Source organism: Lathyrus oleraceus, chromosome 5, assembly GCF_024323335.1.
Source record: "Lathyrus oleraceus cultivar Zhongwan6 chromosome 5, CAAS_Psat_ZW6_1.0, whole genome shotgun sequence".
In the NCBI taxonomy this organism is placed as follows: Eukaryota; Viridiplantae; Streptophyta; class Magnoliopsida; order Fabales; family Fabaceae; genus Lathyrus; species Lathyrus oleraceus.
Genome location: NC_066583.1, coordinates 584,224,229 through 584,244,581, shown reverse-complemented (window position 1 = coordinate 584,244,581; position 20,353 = coordinate 584,224,229). Strand labels below are relative to the sequence as shown.

Sequence of the window (20,353 nt, the reverse complement as noted above, 5' to 3'; positions counted from 1 at the left end):
CCAGGCGAACAGCTCCAGTAAATTGTCAAATTAATTCGCTAGGCGAGCTGAAGGCGAAGGTGGTAGCGAGTTCATTCTGTTTTGGTGAAAAACGCAGCCAGCACTCACTCGCTAGGCGAAGCTCTAGCGAGTCCCCAGCGAGCATTCCAGTAGCAAAACCTCTCAACCTCGCTGGGGCGAAGGTTGAAGCGTGTCCTTCGCTAGGCGAAGGTTTGTTCGCTAGGCGAACATGACAGTTCAGCAGGCCCTGTTTTCTCTGGGCGCAGGGGCCTTTTGTGCCCATTTTAGACCCTCGCTAGGCGAGCCATTCTGCTCGCCTAGCGAACATGACAACCCAGCAGTGGTCTATAAGTAGCAGGTGCCACTTTTGAGCACCATACCTCATTTTTACCAACTTTTTCCACTTTTGTACTTTCTTCTAGATATTTTTGCAGCATTGTTCTTGGGATTTTTTATGCCCTAGTTTTCATTTCTCTTCATCTTAGAACCATCTTCTACAAAAAGAAGGTGGATTCCCATCCAACTTCGATTATCCGACTTGGATGTTGATCAACCTTCTTTCCTTACTTGCCGACCAAGCTACCATGAAAATGAGTAGCTAAGTCATCCATTTGTCAAGGTTAGATGTAGGTGATTACTAGCTTTGTGTGTAAATGTAAGGATCCTCATATGTAAACTCTTTAACGGTAAATATATGATGAAAACTTTGTTTCTATTTAAAACTCTTTGTGTTGGTTTATGATCGAGAGATGTTTACCGACTCTTGACCTAGGTTTTCATCCAAACTTGTTTGTTAGCTAGAGATAGTAACGAATGATTTTGTTCACCATAAGGTTGAACCAAAAAGTTGTCATTTTGATAGATTGTGTTCGAGAGAAACAATGGATCAAAATGGCAAAACTCACAATATGTGTTCGAGAGAAACATATTGAGAGGACTTTGTGAAATGATTTATCATCTAAAGGAGTTTATAAGATTGTTGACCGAGCAAATACATGCAAAGTGATCATTGAAACCTAACTTTGACAATATTTCTCATTTAATCAAACCATAACTTTTACCGCAATTTATTACTTTTTATGCAAGATAACTTGATTAAAACCAAAACCCTATTGTTACATTGAGCTAAGATTAATACAACCATCGAACGGCGGTGATATCTTACAATCCCTGTGGATACGATAACAAAAACCCGACACGAAATATACCATCTCAACAGTTCACATGTTGTATGTATGTGTTTATATACCATGCTTGATATTGTTATGATCATGCTTTCATATCTTTGTTGATGTCATGTATGAATATCTTCTTCATTAGCTTATCTTTATTGATGTCATGCTTGAACATCTTCTTTATCATGTGTTTATATTTGTTGATGTCATGTATGAACATCTTCTTCATTTTCTTATCTTTGTGGATGTCATATTTGAACATCTTATTCATCCTTGTTTGTACTTGTTGATGTCATGCTTGAACATCTTCTTTACCATTTGCTTATCTTTGTAGATGTCATGCTTGATTATCTTCTTTATCATATGCTTATATTTGTTGATGTCATGCTTGAACATCTTCTTCATTTGCTTATCTTTGTGGATATCATGCTTTAACATCTTTCTTTACCATTTGTTTACCTTTGATGTCATGCTTGAAGATCTTTCTTTACCATTTATTTACCTTTGATGTTACCTAACACTATCTATAATATTTTTATTTCAAATCCTATCATATCTAGTTTTATCACACATTCAAAATAACATCCTCATCTCCACTACACTTATTTTATTCGTGTGTTGATTCTTCACCGCTCAACAATCTATGTCATATAACATCGCAGGTCTTACCGTATTTCGGTATAATTTCTCTTTCACCTTGAATGGTACCTTTATATTACGGACTCAATATATTTAATATATTGAATATGGTCTTCAACTTTCACCTATAGATTAGAAACACTTTCTCTTTTGTTGAATTTATATTTCATATTCTATGTCTTACTTCTACTTAAACGAAAATCATGTATTTCTAAAACTCAATTCCAAATCTTTAACCTCATTTAAATAATCATTCAACTTTTTAAAAAGAACTATATCGTCTAAAAAAATATATATATATCACTGATGCTAGTTATGTCATATACATTAGCCATAAACTTTATTTAAAGTTATGGAATGAAAGCAGTAAAATGATTCTGTTGCTGATGTTACGCCTCAAAAGTACAAAATGTCTCCTAGGACCACTTTTTTTTTTATAGAAAATATCCTAAAGCAAGACCAAAATGGACCCCCCTTAATCTCTATGTGGAAGAATATCATCCATTTGTCATCTCAAACCATGGGACAAAATTATTGTTAACCTTTCCTTTTCATCTTTCATTCACCCACACCCATATTTTTTAATGCAAAAACTCACACAGCCAATCCTAAAATATTAATTGAATACTATGCTATTAACATTTTTTACTAATATACATGGCTTAGAAGAAAAAAAAGTTAATGAAATAGTTATATCTATTGATAAAAATATTGAAAGCAAAAAAGAAGGTTTCTTTAGCCACAGTCATTTGAAACAAGAAAATTGCAAAAGAGATACTCCACAATTACACTCTCTTGTTGTCTTTTCCCATTTCATCAATTTCATTCCATTCAACATTTTCTTCTTAAAGTTAAACTCTCTTTAGCTACAATAACTACCTAGCTAGCACTCATTTTTACACTATCTTGAACTTCTTTCTAGAATGTCTCATCTTGTTCATACAAATTAGACACTAAGTTTTTGATTTACTAGGAAAGTTCTTCCCTGTTAATGTTGGATTCTTTTGTTTTAGGCCATTCATAGGAGTTATGTTCATTGAAAAACTTTCCAAGTTGATATGTTTTTGTTCAATTATTACACTATGTTATGCTGCAACAGACCCTAATGATTTCAAAGTTTTGAATGATTTTAGAAAAGGATTAGAGAATCCTGAGCTTTTGAAATGGCCAGAAGAAGGAAACAATGATCCATGTGGTCCTCCTTCATGGCCTTCTGTGTTTTGTTCAGAAGATAGAGTCACTCAGATTCAAGCTAAGAATCTTGGTCTTAGAGGAACATTGCCTCAAAACTTTAACCAGCTCACAGAACTCTACAATTTAGGTCTTCAACGAAACAATCTCACCGGAGTTTTACCGAGTTTTAGTGGTTTATCGAAACTGGAATTCGCTTTCTTGGACTACAATTCATTTGATGCTATTCCATTGGATTTCTTCAATGGATTAACAAGCCTTAGGGTTTTGTCTTTGGAAGAGAATCAACTCAATGTGAGTACTAATGGTTGGTTATTTCCTTCGGATTTGGAAAAATCGGTTCAGTTAACTAATCTTTCTCTTGTTCATTGTAATTTGGTTGGGTCTTTGCCTGATTTTCTAGGCACATTGCCATCACTCACAAATCTAAGGCTTTCGAACAACAAACTTTCCGGGAAGATTCCAGCTACTTTTTCTCAATCTTCAATTCAGGTTCTGTGGTTGAATAATCAAGAAGGAGAAGGTGGTTTTACAGGTTCTATCGATGTTATTGCTTCAATGGTTTTCTTAACACAGATTTGGCTACACGGAAACAAGTTTTCGGGTACAATTCCGAAGAACATTGGAAATCTCATTTCCTTGAAGGAACTCAACCTTAACAGTAATCAATTTGTTGGGTTGATTCCACAGTCCTTAGCAGAAATGGAACTCGAGTTACTTGTTTTGAACAATAACATGCTAATGGGTCCGATACCGATGTTTAAAGCTGCAAATTTTACTTATGATGATAATCTCTTCTGCCAAACTGAGCCTGGACTTGAATGTTCTCAACAAGTTACATCACTGTTGGATTTTCTGGATAATCTGAATTATCCGTCGTTTCTGATTTCCGATTGGTCAGGTAATAAACCGTGCACGAGTAGCACAGGACCGTGGTTTGGATTGAGCTGCAATTCATCTGAGGTATCTTTGATTAATCTACCAAGACATAAGCTTAATGGTAGCTTAAGTCCTTCACTTGCTAAGTTAGAATCACTTCTCGAAATTAGGCTTGCTGGAAATAATATATCTGGCATAGTTCCGAGTGATTTTACTAAACTGAAATCCTTGAGGTTGTTGGATTTGAGTGATAACAATATTGAATCTCCTTTGCCGAGTTTTCGTGATGGTGTGAAGGTTATTACGGTCGGTAACCCTTTTCTTAATAATCAAACTGGAGGGAGTGTGAGTCCTGTTATTAGCGGCCCGATTTCGGAAAACAACTCGACTCACTCTCCATCTTCATATAATGAGACAGTTCAAAGCTCAGATCATAGAAGATTCAAGACAGTAGCAACATTGGTTGGAATTGCAGTGTTTGCAGTTGTAGTTTTTTTTATTGTTTATCTCTTTTTATGTTTCTTCAAGAAGGATAAAAAATCCTTGGATGCTCCGAGTTCCATTGTGGTTCATCCTCGAGATTCGTCTGATCCATACAATGTAGTTAAAATTGCGGTTTCAAGCAACAACTCTGGAAGCTTAATAGAAAAGACTGGGACAAGTTCTCTGAATAACTTAAGCTGTGAAAGTAAAAACTCTCACCTGATTGAGGTTGGAAACCATGTCATATCAGTGCAAGTGCTACGCAAGGTTACTAACGATTTTGCATCGGAAAATGAGCTAGGCCGTGGTGGATTTGGAACTGTTTACAAAGGGGAATTAGAAGATGGAACCAATATAGCAGTGAAGAGAATGGAGAATGGAGTTATTGGAAATAAGGCAGTGGAAGAGTTTCAAGCTGAAATCGATGTTCTTTCTAAGGTTCGTCATCGACATTTGGTTTCTCTTTTGGGGCATTCCATTGAAGGAAATGAAAGACTTTTAGTTTATGAATATATGCCACTTGGTGCTCTAAGTCAGCATCTTTTTCATTGGAAAAAATTGGATTTAAAGCCTTTGTCTTGGTCACAAAGGCTTGTAATAGCACTAGATGTTGCGAGAGCGATGGAATATCTTCACGGTCTTACTCGCGAGACCTTTATTCACAGAGATCTCAAGTCTTCTAATATTCTACTAGGTGACGATTTTCGTGCAAAAGTTTCGGATTTCGGTCTTGTGAAGCTTGCGCCAGATGGTGAAAAATCTGTAGTAACAAAACTTGCTGGGACATTCGGTTACTTAGCCCCAGAATATGCAGGTATGACCTGGCTTTAAAATTTTCATCCTTCTAAATTAAACATGAAATTAGTTGTAGAAATTGTATCTCAGTGCTTGTTTGTCTTAATGTGTTTCAGTGATGGGGAAAATCACCACAAAAGTTGATGTATTCAGCTACGGTGTGGTGTTAATGGAGCTTCTAACGGGACTAACGGCCCTTGACGAGAGCCGGTCAGAGGAAATCCGATACTTGGCGGAATGGTTTTGGCGAGTTAAATCGAACAATGAAAAGATTATGGCTGGTATTGATCCAGCTTTGGAACGAAATGAAGAAACACGTGAAAGTATAACTATTGTAGCAGAACTTGCTGGACATTGCACTGCTAGGGAACCATACCATAGGCCAGATATGAGTCATGCTGTCAATGTACTATCAGCAGTAGTGGAGAAATGGCGACCGGTTACCGATGAATTCGACGACTCCTATTCTGCCGTTGACGATACTCGACCACTTCCTCAAATGTTGAAAATTTGGAAGGATGCAGAAAACGGCGAGTTTAGTTACAGTACTTGTTCTGCTAGTCTTGAAGACAGTAAAGGGAGTATTGCAGTGAGGCCTACTGGATTTGCTGACTCCTTCACTTCTGCTGATGCTAGATGATTAAGAGTTGATTTCATAGGAATTTTGTGGTTCTTGTTTGTGTGTTCTTGATAATATTGACATGGATTCTCCATGTTTGTTTTTTGAGCTAAAATATTGATGAGTACTAAACCAAGATGTAGATAAATGTTGTTTTGGTCTTTTTTGTGTCCTACACAAAAATCACAAATTATGTTTGCTAGTAATGAATCTGCATTACAATTTACAAGGTAAGTTATATTTATAAAAACGATGCTATAAGTTTCTTGTGAGATTCATATTGTACAAGGTTGATTGTTGTATTAACATGTGAAACCAAAAGAAACTGTCTAGCTTATTTTCTTCCTGCATAACATTTCTTATGTCAGCAGATTGGTGTGGCTAGCATGTTTTTTTTTATGTTTAAGGTGAATTAATGTTCTGAATGAAACCAAAATTCTAGATAAGAGAAACATATTTGCGTCTTTATTTTCTCTTTCTAATTTGAATTGCAGATTTGTAGTATTCAGTGAAAAATTCTCATTTGGTTTGGCTAAAGAAGGATGATGATAACTCCAACTTTTCCAGCATATAATGTCTAAAAAGAAACCGCACAACTCTATAGCTAGTTCGTAAGCTAATTAGATTCAGATCTTAAGCGTGGAAGGTGATCAATTCAATAATCAATTCATATATTTTCTAGTGTGGTTAATCTCAAATTCAAGACTTTGAATTAACAAGATGCCAATTCTCTTGAGATTCTTGTAACGAGTTTGAAATTTGATAATTTCAAGAGTCAGAGACATCAGATAGATTAACTTCTACTTGTTGGAAATTATGGACCATCAATGTCCATAAAAATGTTATAATATGACAAGAAAGAGTTCAATTGAGTTTATGATAATAAATAAATTGTCACTAGTCCCACGTACAAAGTTACAAAGTGATTCACTTTAAAAAGTATTTATAAAGACTTAAAAATGTTAAACTCAACAAAGGAGGTAAAAATGATAAAATGTTGATGCTACGAGAAAAAGTTGATTGACTGACACAGAATCATTATTAGATTTTATTTATTCCATAAAAAAAGAGAAAATAATCGATAAAACTCTCTAAAAAAGAAGAAAAGATTTGGTCTCGCAACCAAATAAAGTTTCGGAAGTCGTACTCGATGGGAATCATCGAAGTTATCTGTTTTTTTTATTATTGTTCTTGTCAAGGATTGTGGTCCTTGAGACTACGAATCATCATCGTGAAATGAAGAATCAGAGCTCTGTAGTTCGGAATAGAAAATGATTGTTGGTTGGTTATTTTTACCTTGAAAAAAAGATTTTCGGAGTGATACCATAAGGCTAGGGGTGTACGCGGGTTGGGTTGGACCGAGTTTGATCTAGCTCATTACCCATCTCGTTCAAAATTCAATGGGTTGGGTCCGTCGTCCAACCCACAATTTTATTGTCAAAACCGACCCGAACCGACTCGTTCATTAATGGGTTGGGTGTTCACGGGTTGTGTTTCAAATAAATAATATATTTTTTATGATTCATTTTATCGGTTTAAAAAAAATATAACATGACTCAACACAATCATACTCATTTATAACATCAAATTTAATAAAACACATCATATAATATCTAATCAAATTCATCAACTCGACATAACACTTTATAATAGTATAAAATTCAACAAGACACGTTATTTTTATAAAATACATAAGTTGAAAATGATATAAAAGAAAATAAGAAAGAACATTTAATCTTAGAATTACATAAACTCATTGGTATAGTAGTATTATTGGTGGAGAAAAATTTTTGTAAAGAAAAATTATGGTTATTAGTGAGATATTAATTTTATATTTTTATTTAAAATAATAATAAATATAATAAGAAATTACTAAAGTCACATAAATGAATTGGGTCAACTGGTCTGTGGATTGCAAAACTCAAACCCGATATCTGAACCAAAATTATACGGGTTGTTATGGGTTGGGTTGGGTATACCCGTAAATGAATGGGTTCGGGTAATTTATGGGTTGGGTTGGGTCAGCGGGTTCGTCGATCGACCCGCACCCATGAACACCCCTACCTAAGGCGCAAAAATGGGTTTGATGAGTTGATGTTTGTTTTATCTTTTTTTAAGAGATTGTTTTTTATTAGAATTGCACTAAAAATTAGGGGTAGAGGTGAATATTTCAAACAAACAAGTCAAACATCTTGTGTCCAAAATATTCAGAGTGAGGGTAGAAAAACTCTATTCTCACTCTTTCTTCACCACTTAAAGCTTGTGGCGCACAATTCTAATCGTATTTTTATTGTATTTTAAATTTGATTAAGAAAATGTCGTTTGACGTTGGATCAAGGGTTTATTGCTTATTGACTTTGAAATGGTGAGATAAATGGATATTTACAAGGGAACAAAGCGAGGAATAAATGGTCTCATTGCAAGGTAGCCCAAGAGAAAACCTTGTGTGCAAAGTGACATATGCTAACAAGTGGATAATGGGTTTAAGAACATGTCTCCCTAGGGTAGTGCCATGAATGTCATTCTTATAATAAAAGATTGCAAGTCACAGATGAAATTCCAAATCAGAATGAATCAAGAATCAAGATTCAAGGTCCAAATACAAGAGTCCTAATGAATCCTCTAAGTCCAACAGTGGGTCACAGATGAATGCATATTTGGTCTTTTGATTTTATCATGTTTTTGTTCTTTTTGATTATGCAATGACAATAAATAAATGACAATAAGATAAAGATGCATGGAATAGATACAATGATGATGAGAATGAGAATAAAGTGCTTGAAAATAAATAAAATAAAAATAAATTGACAACAAATAAACGGTAATAAGATAAGGATGCGTGGAATAGATAGAATGATGATGAGAATGAGAATAAAGTGCTTTGAAATAAATAAAAAGAAAATAAATTGACAAGAAATAAATGACAACATAAGATTAAGTTAACAAGTCAATGGTTAATGATATAAGTTAGTGGTTAGAGATTAGTTGCAAAAGTTAATCACTTAGGGATCATCTATCCACAAGTCAAAGGACTAAAAGTATGGCGCCTTAAGGGATAAACTATCTTTGATTCAAAGTGTCAAAAATGATTCAATGATCATTTATCAACATGTTTGAATCAAAGAAGATTGAATCGACCCAAGTAATCACAAATTAAGATAAAAGAGATGATAGTTAAACATCAATTTCCAAATGTTAGTGGTTAATGGTCAAAGGATAGATTTAATCGAGTCAGGACACTTTAGCGCTATGTTAAACAATCGTAACTGGACTTATGTAGAAGTCACACCTATCTGAGGCCGATCAATAACAATGCATGTGCTAGGCATGTTGGAGGTCTAGAAATAATGCAACATAGATAAAATGGGAAGACAAAGCTCAAGAAACTAAAGGTCTCACCTATCATCAAGAGATTCAACTATATGATCAATCAAGGACAACCTATCAAACACCTTAAAGTGTCAAGAATGATCCATTGATCATTCATCAATATATTTGAAGTGTTGAAGGTTTAATCAAACTTAGGATCAATATTCAATGATTCAAGATTATCATCAATCATATAATCAAAGGCAAAATGGTCAAAAATTAACTATAAATAATATAATTATATTAAATAAAAAATTAATTAAAGTGTGAAAAGAAAAAATGTTTAATAAAAAATGTTTAAATTAAATGAAGAGATAAAAAAATAAGAAAATAAAATAGTTAAATAAAAAATGGGGGGTGTGTGTTTAGAAATAAGAAAAGGGTTGTGTAAGCCAGAAAAAGTCCATACCCATAACAAAAAAGAGAGGGAGGCTGAGTTCACCCTTAGCACCAAGACTCAACCATTCAAAAGATGTCTTTTATGGTTCTTTCTGTTCCGCCGCGCCGGAGCTTCAACACGAAAATTACAAACACCAACTTCTCCTTTTCTAGAATTAGACTTGTCCTTATTAGAACAAGTAAGAGATTGTTGAAAATTATGAACAATCAATGTCTATGGAAGTGTTCCAATATGACAAGAAATATGCAATTGAGTTAATGATAATAAATGGATTGTCAAAAGTCCCACATAAAAAGTGGTACTCACTTTAAAAGAATTTATAAAGACTTAAAAATATTAAACTCAACAAAAAAAAAGTTAAATAGGATAAAGTGTCACATGGACAAATGTGGTGATCCCAAGTATTATGTCACATGTCTCATCTAAACAACTCATCGTCGGTGTCGTCACCGACGACATTGACTCTGGATCCGGGTCTGACGGTGTGGGCGTAAAGACGTTAGTGGCGATTTGTAAGGGGCACTTAAGCACTTAGACGCGATGCATCAGAGCAATCAGACTACTCGTGACACTATAAAGCGGTGTCGGTGGTGCTCCGGCAGCCGGCATGCAGTGACTTAATTTTAATTATTGGTCCTGATTTTGATTGTTATTTAAAATTTGAATTCGAATTTAAAATATGCAACATTTCATGATGAAGTGGTGCATAATGTAATCATAGGTGAACCATTACACACTTATGCCGAAAATCACAACAAAAAACCGTGAGTCCTCTTAACATAATTTCATACTCTCTTCCTAACCTTCATGATTTATCTAACACAACTTCCTTAATATTTTTGGTTTGATATCAAATTTGATTTCTTGAGACTCATTTATGAATTCCACACAAATCAGAGGTTGTGAAATGTTCTAATTGTTCCTTAAATATGATAGTTCCCTAAACATATAAACTCCATCCCCGCCAAAATTTCATGCAGAATGATCCTGACTACGTGCACTGCTACCCCAACACAACATTCTCATCCTCCAAAACCACATTCACCCATTCATCTTCCAAATCAAATACCTCACTCTAACCCCAATCCAACCGTAGCATGGACATCCTCCATTTCTCACCACTGTAAAAACGGCCATTTACTCCAAGCAGCTTCCCAGTTCATCCGCATGAGACAAGCTCAAGTTGAACCCAATCACATCACTCTCGTCACTCTTCTCTCTGCTTGCGCACACTACCCCTCCCAAACCAGCATCTCCTTTGGAGCTACCATACACGCACACGCTTTCAAATACGGTTTCGCCATTAACGATGTAAAGGTGGGTACTTCGTTGATTGACATGTACGCTAAATCTGGTCGTCTGGATTCCGCTAGGTTGGTGTTTGATCATATGGGTGTCAGAAATTTGGTTTCTTGGAATACTATGATTGATGGGTATATGAAGAATGGTGATATTGAAGATGCACTCAAACTGTTTGATAAATTGCCTACGAAGAATGCTGTTTCTTGGACTGTGCTTATTGGTGGGTTTGTGAAGAAAGACTGTTATGAACAAGCTCTAGAGTGTTTTCGAGAAATGCAGATTGCTGGTGTTTCTCCTGATTACGTGACTGTTATTGCTATCATTGCTGCTTGTGCTAATTTGGGTGCACTTGGTCTTGGATTGTGGGTACATAGGCTTGTGATGAAGAAAGAGTTCGGAGATAATGTTAGAGTTTTGAATTCGTTGATAGATATGTATGCTCGATGTGGGTGCATAGAGCTTGCTCGTCAGGTCTTTGATGGAATGACTCTGCGGAATTTGGTGTCATGGAATTCAATCATTGTTGGTTTTGCTCAAAATGGACTTGCAGATGAAGCTCTGAGTTTCTTCCATACAATGAAGAAAGAAGGGTTCGAGCCGAATGGAGTCAGTTACACAGGTGCACTCACGGCTTGCAGTCATGCTGGATTGATTGACGATGGCCTGAAAATCTTTGCTGACATGAAGAGAGTTCGTAGAGTTTCGCCGAGGATTGAGCATTATGGTTGCTTAGTGGATCTTTATAGTAGAGCGGGGAGATTGGAGGAAGCATGGGATGTCATCGAGAAAATGCCCATGAACCCCAATGAAGTGGTGTTGGGGTCATTGCTTGCAGCTTGTAGGACTCTAGGTGAAGTTGAATTGGCTGAAAAAGTGATGAAGTATCTTGTTGAATTGTACCCTGGTGGAGATTCAAATTATGTGCTTCTGTCTAACATATATGCTGCAGTTGGAAAATGGGAAGGTGCAAGCAAGCTTAGGAGGGCAATGAAAGAACGTGGCTTACAAAAGAAACAAGGCTTTAGTTCCATTGAGATTGATTCTAGCATTCACAAATTTGTGTCTGGAGATAAATATCATGAAGAAAACGACTGTATTTACTCAACCTTGCAGCTTCTGTCCTTTGAGCTCCAATTATGTGACTATGTTCCTGATTTATCTGGAAAAGAATCTTACGAGGAAGATTGAATTTTGCGATCGGGTTGCACAGTAACATAACTCATTAAACAGTCCTAGTAATTGAGGTCAAGAAAATGGTTTTTTATACCATAATTTACTCTGAAATGTACAAATCAAAAAACATTAGGGTGTGTTTGTTTGTTTCAAGGATTACTACAATTTTGAGAATATTATTCCAAGCAACATTACTAAACAGGAATTTTATTCCTACTTTTGTGTTTGATAAATAATTTAAGTTCTCAGAAATATTTATAAAATATATTTAATTTGAAAAATTAAAATAAAAAATAAAGGACTTAAATAAATCAATGTAGAAAGTTTTGGGTGGTTACCTTTTATTCTCATGGGAATATAAGGTGCAAATTAAACTCCCAAAAATAAAAAGTTCCAAAGCATAATTTATAAATACTTTAAACAAACATGGAAATGCAAAAAATTAAAGTCATATTCGTGGGAATAAAATTGAAATTCATGAAACAAATGTCCCCTAAGACTTCAACTTTTCCTCAAAAGGTGCAGAGCCAATAACTTGCACGAATGTTCTATGTAGAGCAGGTCACTTATACATTTGGAATGATTCAATGCCAGCTTGTAGTAAGTTTCTTAGATGCATCCTCGCATGCTTTCAAAATAGGAATTGGTGGAATCTTATTAGCAAGAATAAACTCAAAAACATACTTCACAGCCAGAACATATTTGCCCCTATTAACAAGTTTCTGAACAATCTCAGGAACCAATATCACGACAAAGCTGCATGAACTCACAATTAATTGCAGCCACGGCAGAAATTTCAACAAGCTCATCCATTCTGAATTCAGAAACAATACCAAACGCATAAACCACATCGATAAACCCCAACGCCTTCAAAATATTTCCATAATCACCCATCAAATTCACTTTCCAATCAAGAGCCACCTTCAACGCTTTCTCCCTAGCCTTATAGCTTACGTTCACACCAGCAACACTCAGAAGCCTCAACAACATAACACAAATCCTCTCCATCTTCCTCAATCTCCAATCATTAACACCGATTTTTGCCTATGTGACACACTGTGCTAAATGGGGCAGTCTGCACATATTCTTCACTTACTGATACAGTTTGATATCTCTATCTCATACTAGCTGATTTTCCAGCACTTGATCCCATAAGCAATGACCAAAATTTGGGTATATTAAAATTCAAATTGAGGATGCAACAACACTAAGTTCTGTCCCATAAACCCTCTCTGCAACTCTCTCAGCCACACCAACCTTCCCATGAGTTTTACATGCCCCCAAGAGAGCACCCCACAAAGCTTCATCAGGTTCAACATCCATTCTCAAAATCAACTTCTCTGCTTCTTCCACTAGACCAACCCTCCCCAACATATCCACCATACACGTATAATGTCTCAGCTCAGGTTTTACCCCAAACCCCACCTTCATCATCTCAAATATTTCCTTCCCTTTCTCTACAAAACCCCCATGACTACATGCAGTCAAAACTACAGTAAAAGTAACACCATCTGGCCTCTCTCCTACTTCCACCATTCTATTAAACATCTCAAAAACCTCTTCAAACCTACCATGCATTCCATACCCCGCCATCATCGTCGACCAAGTAATCACATTCCTTTCCCACATTCCATCAAACACTTTGCGTGCAAAATCCAAATGTCCACACTTATAATACATATGTATCAAAGCATTCGAATTTTTCAAATCCAACCCAAACCCATTAAACAAAACAGCTCCATGAACCTGTCGCCCCAGCCTCAAAGCCGATAACCCAGCACAAGATTTCAGTACAACCGGCAAAGTGTGGCGATCAAACGGTTTAGAAGAAAAAACCATTCGGCGAAAAAGGGAAAGAGAATGAGAGAACATGTTAAGAGATGAATAGGCTCTGATGAGAGAGTTAAAGAGGAAAACGGGTTGGCGATTCGTGAATGAAAAGAGGATATTAGCTTGGTGCAACTGGGAACATGAAGCATAACAAGATAGAAGCTTGGTTCGAATGAAATCATGGTGTGAAATACCCAATATGATGGTGCGAGCGTGGATTATTTTGAGGTTGTTTGTGTTTTTTGCGGAAGAAGAACATGTGTCCAGAAGAGTGGCGTAGATTGGTTTGAGTTCATGAGGTTTGGCCATGACCTTAATCAACACAAATATGGGATACCTTACTATGTTCTTTTTCTTTCAAAAATAAGTAATAAGTTGGTTAATAAGTAGAGCATAGTTAATCTATATATAACTATTTTTTATTATTAATATCTTCTTGAATAAGTAGTGCACATGCGGACCTTCGCTTACAGACATTGCATAAGTACAAGGCCTTCATATTCATCTCGATGGTCGATTCACATCCTATGGTGGTCCAGACTCAACGTCAATCCAACCAAGAACAATTCTAATTGTTTACACACACTTGCAAAGTTCAATATCATTCAAATACATATTTAATAGTTGGAGTGCTAACCTTTTGTAGATTCTTTCATATGTTCACCAGAAAACCATAACCACTGCATTGAAAGTTTCAATGTGTTAGTCATCTTCATCGTTTCATATATTTTTCTAGTTCCAATTGTTATGTCGCCACAACTATTTTTTTGTTATGTTCCAACAACTTTAACTATTTTATAACCATTTTTCCTCCTACTATTCATGTTATCTTCTTTGATGGATAGTTCAAAGGCAACTCGTACTTGAAGCGCAACTAACAATATTCGATCAACTATCACATTATTCAAGAAAATGCTTCATTAGTTCCCGCTCTCGTAAATCAAAAACCTCTGTGGGAATAAGATCTCCGGGCTTTTATAATGATGCATAAACTATTTGTTCAATATTCTCAACCAATTTCTATAATCCAATAGCATCTTCCAGTATGTGTTCTTTTAGTGAAGTAAATAATCACTTAAGAAAGACCCATTATACCGGAAAACCTATGAGTTGTGATCTTGGAAGATAATGGTGGACCTCTGGGAGTCCGATTTATGAAAATTTTAAATTTGTTTATTTGTTAGTCAATTTTACACGATGTGAACGGTCCAATATTAAAAATTCTAGTTGGTGTTCTTCTAGTGAAGGAAAAAGTCAATTGAGAATGACCCTTAACTAATAGAAGACCTTTGAATCGTGATATATGAAGGTGATGGTAGACCTCTGGGAGTCTGATGTATAAAATTTATGAATTTGTTTATTTGTTAGTCCATCTTAGTGGAAGGCTTTTGAGTTGTGATTTAGAAAGGTGATGGTGGACCTCTGGGAGACCGATTGATGAAATTTTTTATTTTTTTTGTTAGTCCATCTTACACGATTTGTTCACACCATTTGTATCTAGGGGATATGTATAGCCATCTATGACTATATCCCATAAGTTTGGATCATAACCAAGGAAGAAACATTCAATTATATCCTTCCAATAATTAAATGGATTTTATATAACTATATCCTAGCCACTCAAAGAATTTAACCAAAGGTTAATAAAACAAGATTGTGTTTACAAGATGCTTCTAAAAATAAGTAGATATGCAAGTTAAAAACAAATATTACACTTAAGACAAGTATTCAAGAGAAAGTTCTAAATGTATGAACGTGAGAGTTTTCTTAGTATGGAAACATTACTTTTTTTTTATATTATTTCTTCCCATATATGAGTGTTGTTCAATGTGGTAGTATTTCCAATCTTCCAAGATCTCTTTATATAGAGGAAGAATAGATCTGTTAGAGAGTGGAATTGGAATATTCTCAATATCACAATTGTATGAATGTCACTTGTTTCTACAACAGTAGAGTGACGCTTGCAACAAATAGTGGGTGAGGATGGGACGTGAGGAAAAAAGTTGGTACAATAGTACAGTCCTTTTCCTGATCTTCAGGGAAGTGGAAAATATATTTTCTTTTGTACCGATTATACTTTCCACATGTTATTATATCAGTTGTTGACTTTTAGTCATTAACTTCTAGTCAAAGGTTTCGTATTAAAGTTGATGAAGCTTGAATAGAGTTTAGAGTCTGTCTTCAGAATCTTGTGAAAATGAGACTTCAGAGTCTATAGAGATCAAAGTTCTGATACTTTCAAAAGCTTGATTCATTAGAGTCTTTATCTGAGTCATTCTGGATGGATTCTTGCAGAAACGTTGACTTGGTAATCTAGATGCTTGACTTTCATTTAAACACGCGTTTGTTTCTTCCTTTTTTCGAGTGCGTCTACAATTCAAATTTTGGTTGGACCATACTTGACTTCTTTAGAGTCTGGTTCGCTCAGAGTTAACTTCTTCAGAGTCAGAATTTATTTTCTATGATCTGCGCACTTAACAAAATGATTAGAGAATCAAACTTGTTTCAATAGAAAATTCAAGTTGGTGTTCTTCTAGTGAAAGAAAAAGTCAGATGAGAATGACATTTTTCTAGTAGAAGATATTTGAATTGTGATATAGGAAGGTGATGGTGGACTTATGGGGGGTACGATGTGTGAAATTTATGATTTTGTTTATTTGTTTATCTTTTTTACACAATTTTGACGATTCGTTATTGAAAATAATAGTCCGTGTTCTTCTATGAAGAAAAAAGTTAATTGAGAATAACTATTTTTAATGAATAACCATATTTTAATTATATATATATATATATATATATATATATATCCACATTACTAGTTTACTATCTAAAATAAATATAAATATATTTCTCACTTCAATCATTTTTAATTTATAGTCTAATAATGATCATTATCAACATTTAACATGTAAAAATACGATATTGAAAATGACATTAAAAAAACATGAAAACTGAAATCATTTCAATTTAATCATATATTTATTTAAAATAATTAAAATAACCAAATAAACATAGAATCAACATGTTAATTAAAAAAATATTTTAATTACCAATTTAAAACTTATTGTTATTACAGAGTCTATTGAACAACTTTAAAAAAAAATAATGGCTTAATGCATCATTTGGTCCCTTAACTTAATTTTTAGGTTTCGGTTCAGTCCCTTATTGAATAATTGTTCGTTTTAAGTCTCTTAAGTGTACTTCCGTTAGCCACTCTTATCATGTTTATTAAATTTTGTGTATTCTCGTTAACTAGAGCATATGTGGCACTCTAGGTGGCGTTTATAACATGACAACAAATTATTATATTACATTTTGATTTAAGTTTGTAAAATTAAAACAAATGTAAGCTGAAATATTTCAACATCATTCACTCATTTTCATTTCACCCATTTCAACTTCATTCACTCTATGTCATCAAATATCCTAGAAACACTCGTTGGTTCATTTTTACTTCTCCCTTTTCATTATCGTAGAAGATGAAGCTTCATCCATCATCAATCGTAAGTACTTCTCATTCAGGTTACTTCATCCATCATGCATGCAACAAACTTCTTAGGTTTCTAACCATGTCGTCACTGTTACTTTTCATTCAGGTAGCTTGCTTAGGTCATCGAAGCTTATTTATATAGAATATAGAGTGGAAGAAGAACTTCATTCAACTACAATCATAAGGTATGATTTGTTACTAAAACTGAAAACTTTTTAGGTTTTGTCATCTTATTTGGTGCTATTTCTCATTTAAGTTGTTTGTTTAGGTCATGGATAATCGTTTTCAGTACATTGTGCATCATGGGGGTTAGTTTGTTGAGTTCACAAAATTAGGTTATAAATTATTAGAGGAAACTTGAGATGTTGATCCATATTTTTGGAGTTACTTTGAAGTTATGATTGGGTTAAAGGATTTAGGTTATCCTAGTGTAGATATCCTTTGGTATTACGATCAAATGGAGTTTAACAGAATGGTTTGAAATATGACAATGGGAACTAATACTCTCACTAGAATACAATGTGGTAGGACCCAATGTTGTTAATGAAGGAGACAGTTTGGATAAGGGGACCACTGAAGTTGAAACTGTTGTATCGAGGCGGGAAAAATCACAGAGTCACCACCATATTTTATTCATTCCTAAGGAATAAGGAAAATAATGATAAAATCCTAAAGGAAAAGGATGAGACAGTCATCACAATCGAATATGGGTTTGGGAGTCGGTTAAGTGAGAGGAAGGTGTTAGGCCCCTCTAACTTCTGTTGTACTCTTTCAGGAACCTCCTCTAGCCTAGGGTTTTGAGTGTTTGTTTTCTAAAATTGGTTTGCATCTATCGTTTCTACTTGTTTTTTATTTACTTAGAAAAAGGGTAATTACAAAGGGATAAAATGGAAAAGAAAAAAAAGAGTTAGCTTTAGGTTAGGGGACTCGTCTTGGTTCGTAACCTTGTGCCTACATATTTCTCATCGAGTGATGAGAAAAATCAAAGTCTGCGTAGTTTGCAATTTTGTTGGTTGGTTGATTTTAGTTTATAAAAATGATTTGTCTTTGTTTTGAATTAGATGCATGAAAAAAAAAAGAGAAATTAATTTGATGAGTTGAGTTAATTTGATCTAAGTGATTGATCGATGCGGCGAGCACTAATCCATTGATCACTTAAAGGTTTAATTTCATTTACTAAAAAAATTTATAATGAATAAAAAATAAAAATTATTTACAAGAGAAAAGATTTATTCTTGGTATTTTTTATTAAAATAAAAGAAAAATATTTTTGGTATTTAATAAAAAGAAGTAAGTTTTTGCATTTTTAATATTAAATTAAATTACTTAAAAACGTTAACTAAAAATGTCGTTTAAATAAAATTTAATTTTAGGATAACTAAATTGGCACTAAGATAAGTAAATGAATGAAAATAAGATTAAAATTTGAGTAATTAAATTAAATAAAATAATAAAATTAATTAATTAAATAATGAGTCAACTAAAAACAAGAGTTTAGTTGGGTTAATAAAAGAGTGTTAAGTCCCCAAAAATAATAAAAAAAATTAATTTAAATATATTGTTAATAATAAACATTGAATATTAAAATAAATTAGATTTTTATTTTAAAAATCTATAAAATAATACAAACGGAGGATGATGATAAATCGACTGTATACGCATCTAAAAGAAAAAAAAAAAAGTCAGCTACTAACTAAATAGGATGCCGCCCCCTTCGAAACCCCCCACCCCATGACACGTGTCTCTGAACAAAAGGAAAAAAAAGAAAAAAAACACATAAGTTACAAAACGGTGGGAGTATCATGTATCAGTACTCCAAATCACAAACACATCAGTTATTCAACTCGTCCCTTTTAGAAAAACTCTCATCCTTCATGACTTAAGTTTTAACTGTGTTTTGGTTTTGTTTCGACACTGCTCTACTTTAATTTCCGATTCAGTTTTGGTTTGAGAGTTCCGTTTTGGTTCCGTCATGGCTTTGATTTCTTGACATGGTTGTTCTGGATCTTTAGTACTTGGTTAGTGTTTTAAAACTTTTACAGAGCTAGTGTTTTGAATGATTGAATGTTGGACTTGGTTTTGATTTTGATTTGAACAGGGTGTTATTTTGATGGTGATATGGTTTTTTTCAATTTTGAAACAAGTTATTAGGATTTGATTTGGTTACTATTAGGTTTTGAATTAGTTTTTATTAAGATTTATATTGATTTTTGTTTTGGTGGTTTCTATTTGGTTTCAAAAAAGCAAGTGCTAGAATTTCAAAGAACCTATGTTAGTATTAATAAGTTTAAATTAAACATAAACTTTAGTATGGTTTGACTTACTATGGTTGCTCATTTGATTTTAGTTTGAATTTGATATTTTTTATTTATTTGAAACAGGGTATTACTTAGTATTAATATATATTAAAAAACACACGATCATCATACAATAGCTTAAATTTTATACAAATTAGGTAAATAGGAATGGAGACAACCGACAGGGAGGATGATTTCCCTGATTTGAGCAAAAATACAGTTTCTCTTTGCTCTTTTTTCTTTCTTTCCTCTTTCTGTTTCGAATTCTTTCTAACTTCACTTCTTATTTTCCTTTGGTGTGAGGGTCTGCTTACTGGAACTTCGGTTGTAGGGTTGGCTGAAGCATAGATTAGAGTTTAGTCGTTGTTGCTCTTCGATGTGAAGAGCAACAACTTTAGGATAAAAAATTTGTAATTGTGAATGATCTTTCATTGTAATTTTAGGTCTTATTTACAGTGTAGAATTAGGTCAAGACTTGAATGAGATTGATTCCTATTAGACACTTTTTTATAAGATTTGATCTGATTCATTTCTTTGTGGCCAAGCCAATGAATCTAGATGGATCCATGATCTATGCAAAATGTAACAACAAAATATAAATGAATTTGATTCTTTTTTTATAATTTTAATATAATAATAAAAATAATGTAATAATTTAAAATAAAAACTAATATTGAATAATAGTAATAGTAACAAGAATATAAAATATTT

At 34.0% G+C, this 20,353-nt stretch overlaps 3 protein-coding genes across 4 annotated transcripts; 2 read left to right on the top strand and 1 right to left on the bottom strand.

Moving 5' to 3' along the window:
* Positions 1–2,509: 2,509 nt before the first annotated feature.
* On the top strand, positions 2,510–6,106 carry LOC127086682 (receptor protein kinase TMK1). Of its 2 annotated transcripts, XM_051027477.1 has the most exons (3): positions 3,084–3,299; positions 3,409–5,181; positions 5,279–6,106. In XM_051027477.1, exons 2-3 carry the CDS (start codon positions 3,564–3,566, stop codon positions 5,800–5,802), a joined length of 2,142 nt encoding a protein of 713 aa, XP_050883434.1. In that variant the 5' UTR covers positions 3,084–3,299; positions 3,409–3,563; the 3' UTR covers positions 5,803–6,106. The 2 variants fall into 2 exon arrangements, with proteins under 2 accessions (XP_050883433.1, XP_050883434.1); XM_051027476.1 differs by having other exon boundaries at positions 2,510–5,181.
* A 4,186-nt stretch (positions 6,107–10,292) lies between these two features.
* LOC127086680 (pentatricopeptide repeat-containing protein At1g05750, chloroplastic) lies at positions 10,293–12,224 on the top strand. The gene has a single exon (XM_051027474.1). It carries the CDS (start codon positions 10,532–10,534, stop codon positions 12,038–12,040), a length of 1,509 nt encoding a protein of 502 aa, XP_050883431.1. The 5' UTR covers positions 10,293–10,531; the 3' UTR covers positions 12,041–12,224.
* A 185-nt stretch (positions 12,225–12,409) lies between these two features.
* LOC127086681 (pentatricopeptide repeat-containing protein At4g16470) lies at positions 12,410–14,250 on the bottom strand. Its single transcript, XM_051027475.1, has one exon. The coding sequence runs from the start codon at positions 14,162–14,164 to the stop codon at positions 13,211–13,213; it is 954 nt and encodes a 317-aa protein (XP_050883432.1). The 5' UTR covers positions 14,165–14,250; the 3' UTR covers positions 12,410–13,210.
* Between the last annotated feature and the right edge of the window lie 6,103 nt (positions 14,251–20,353).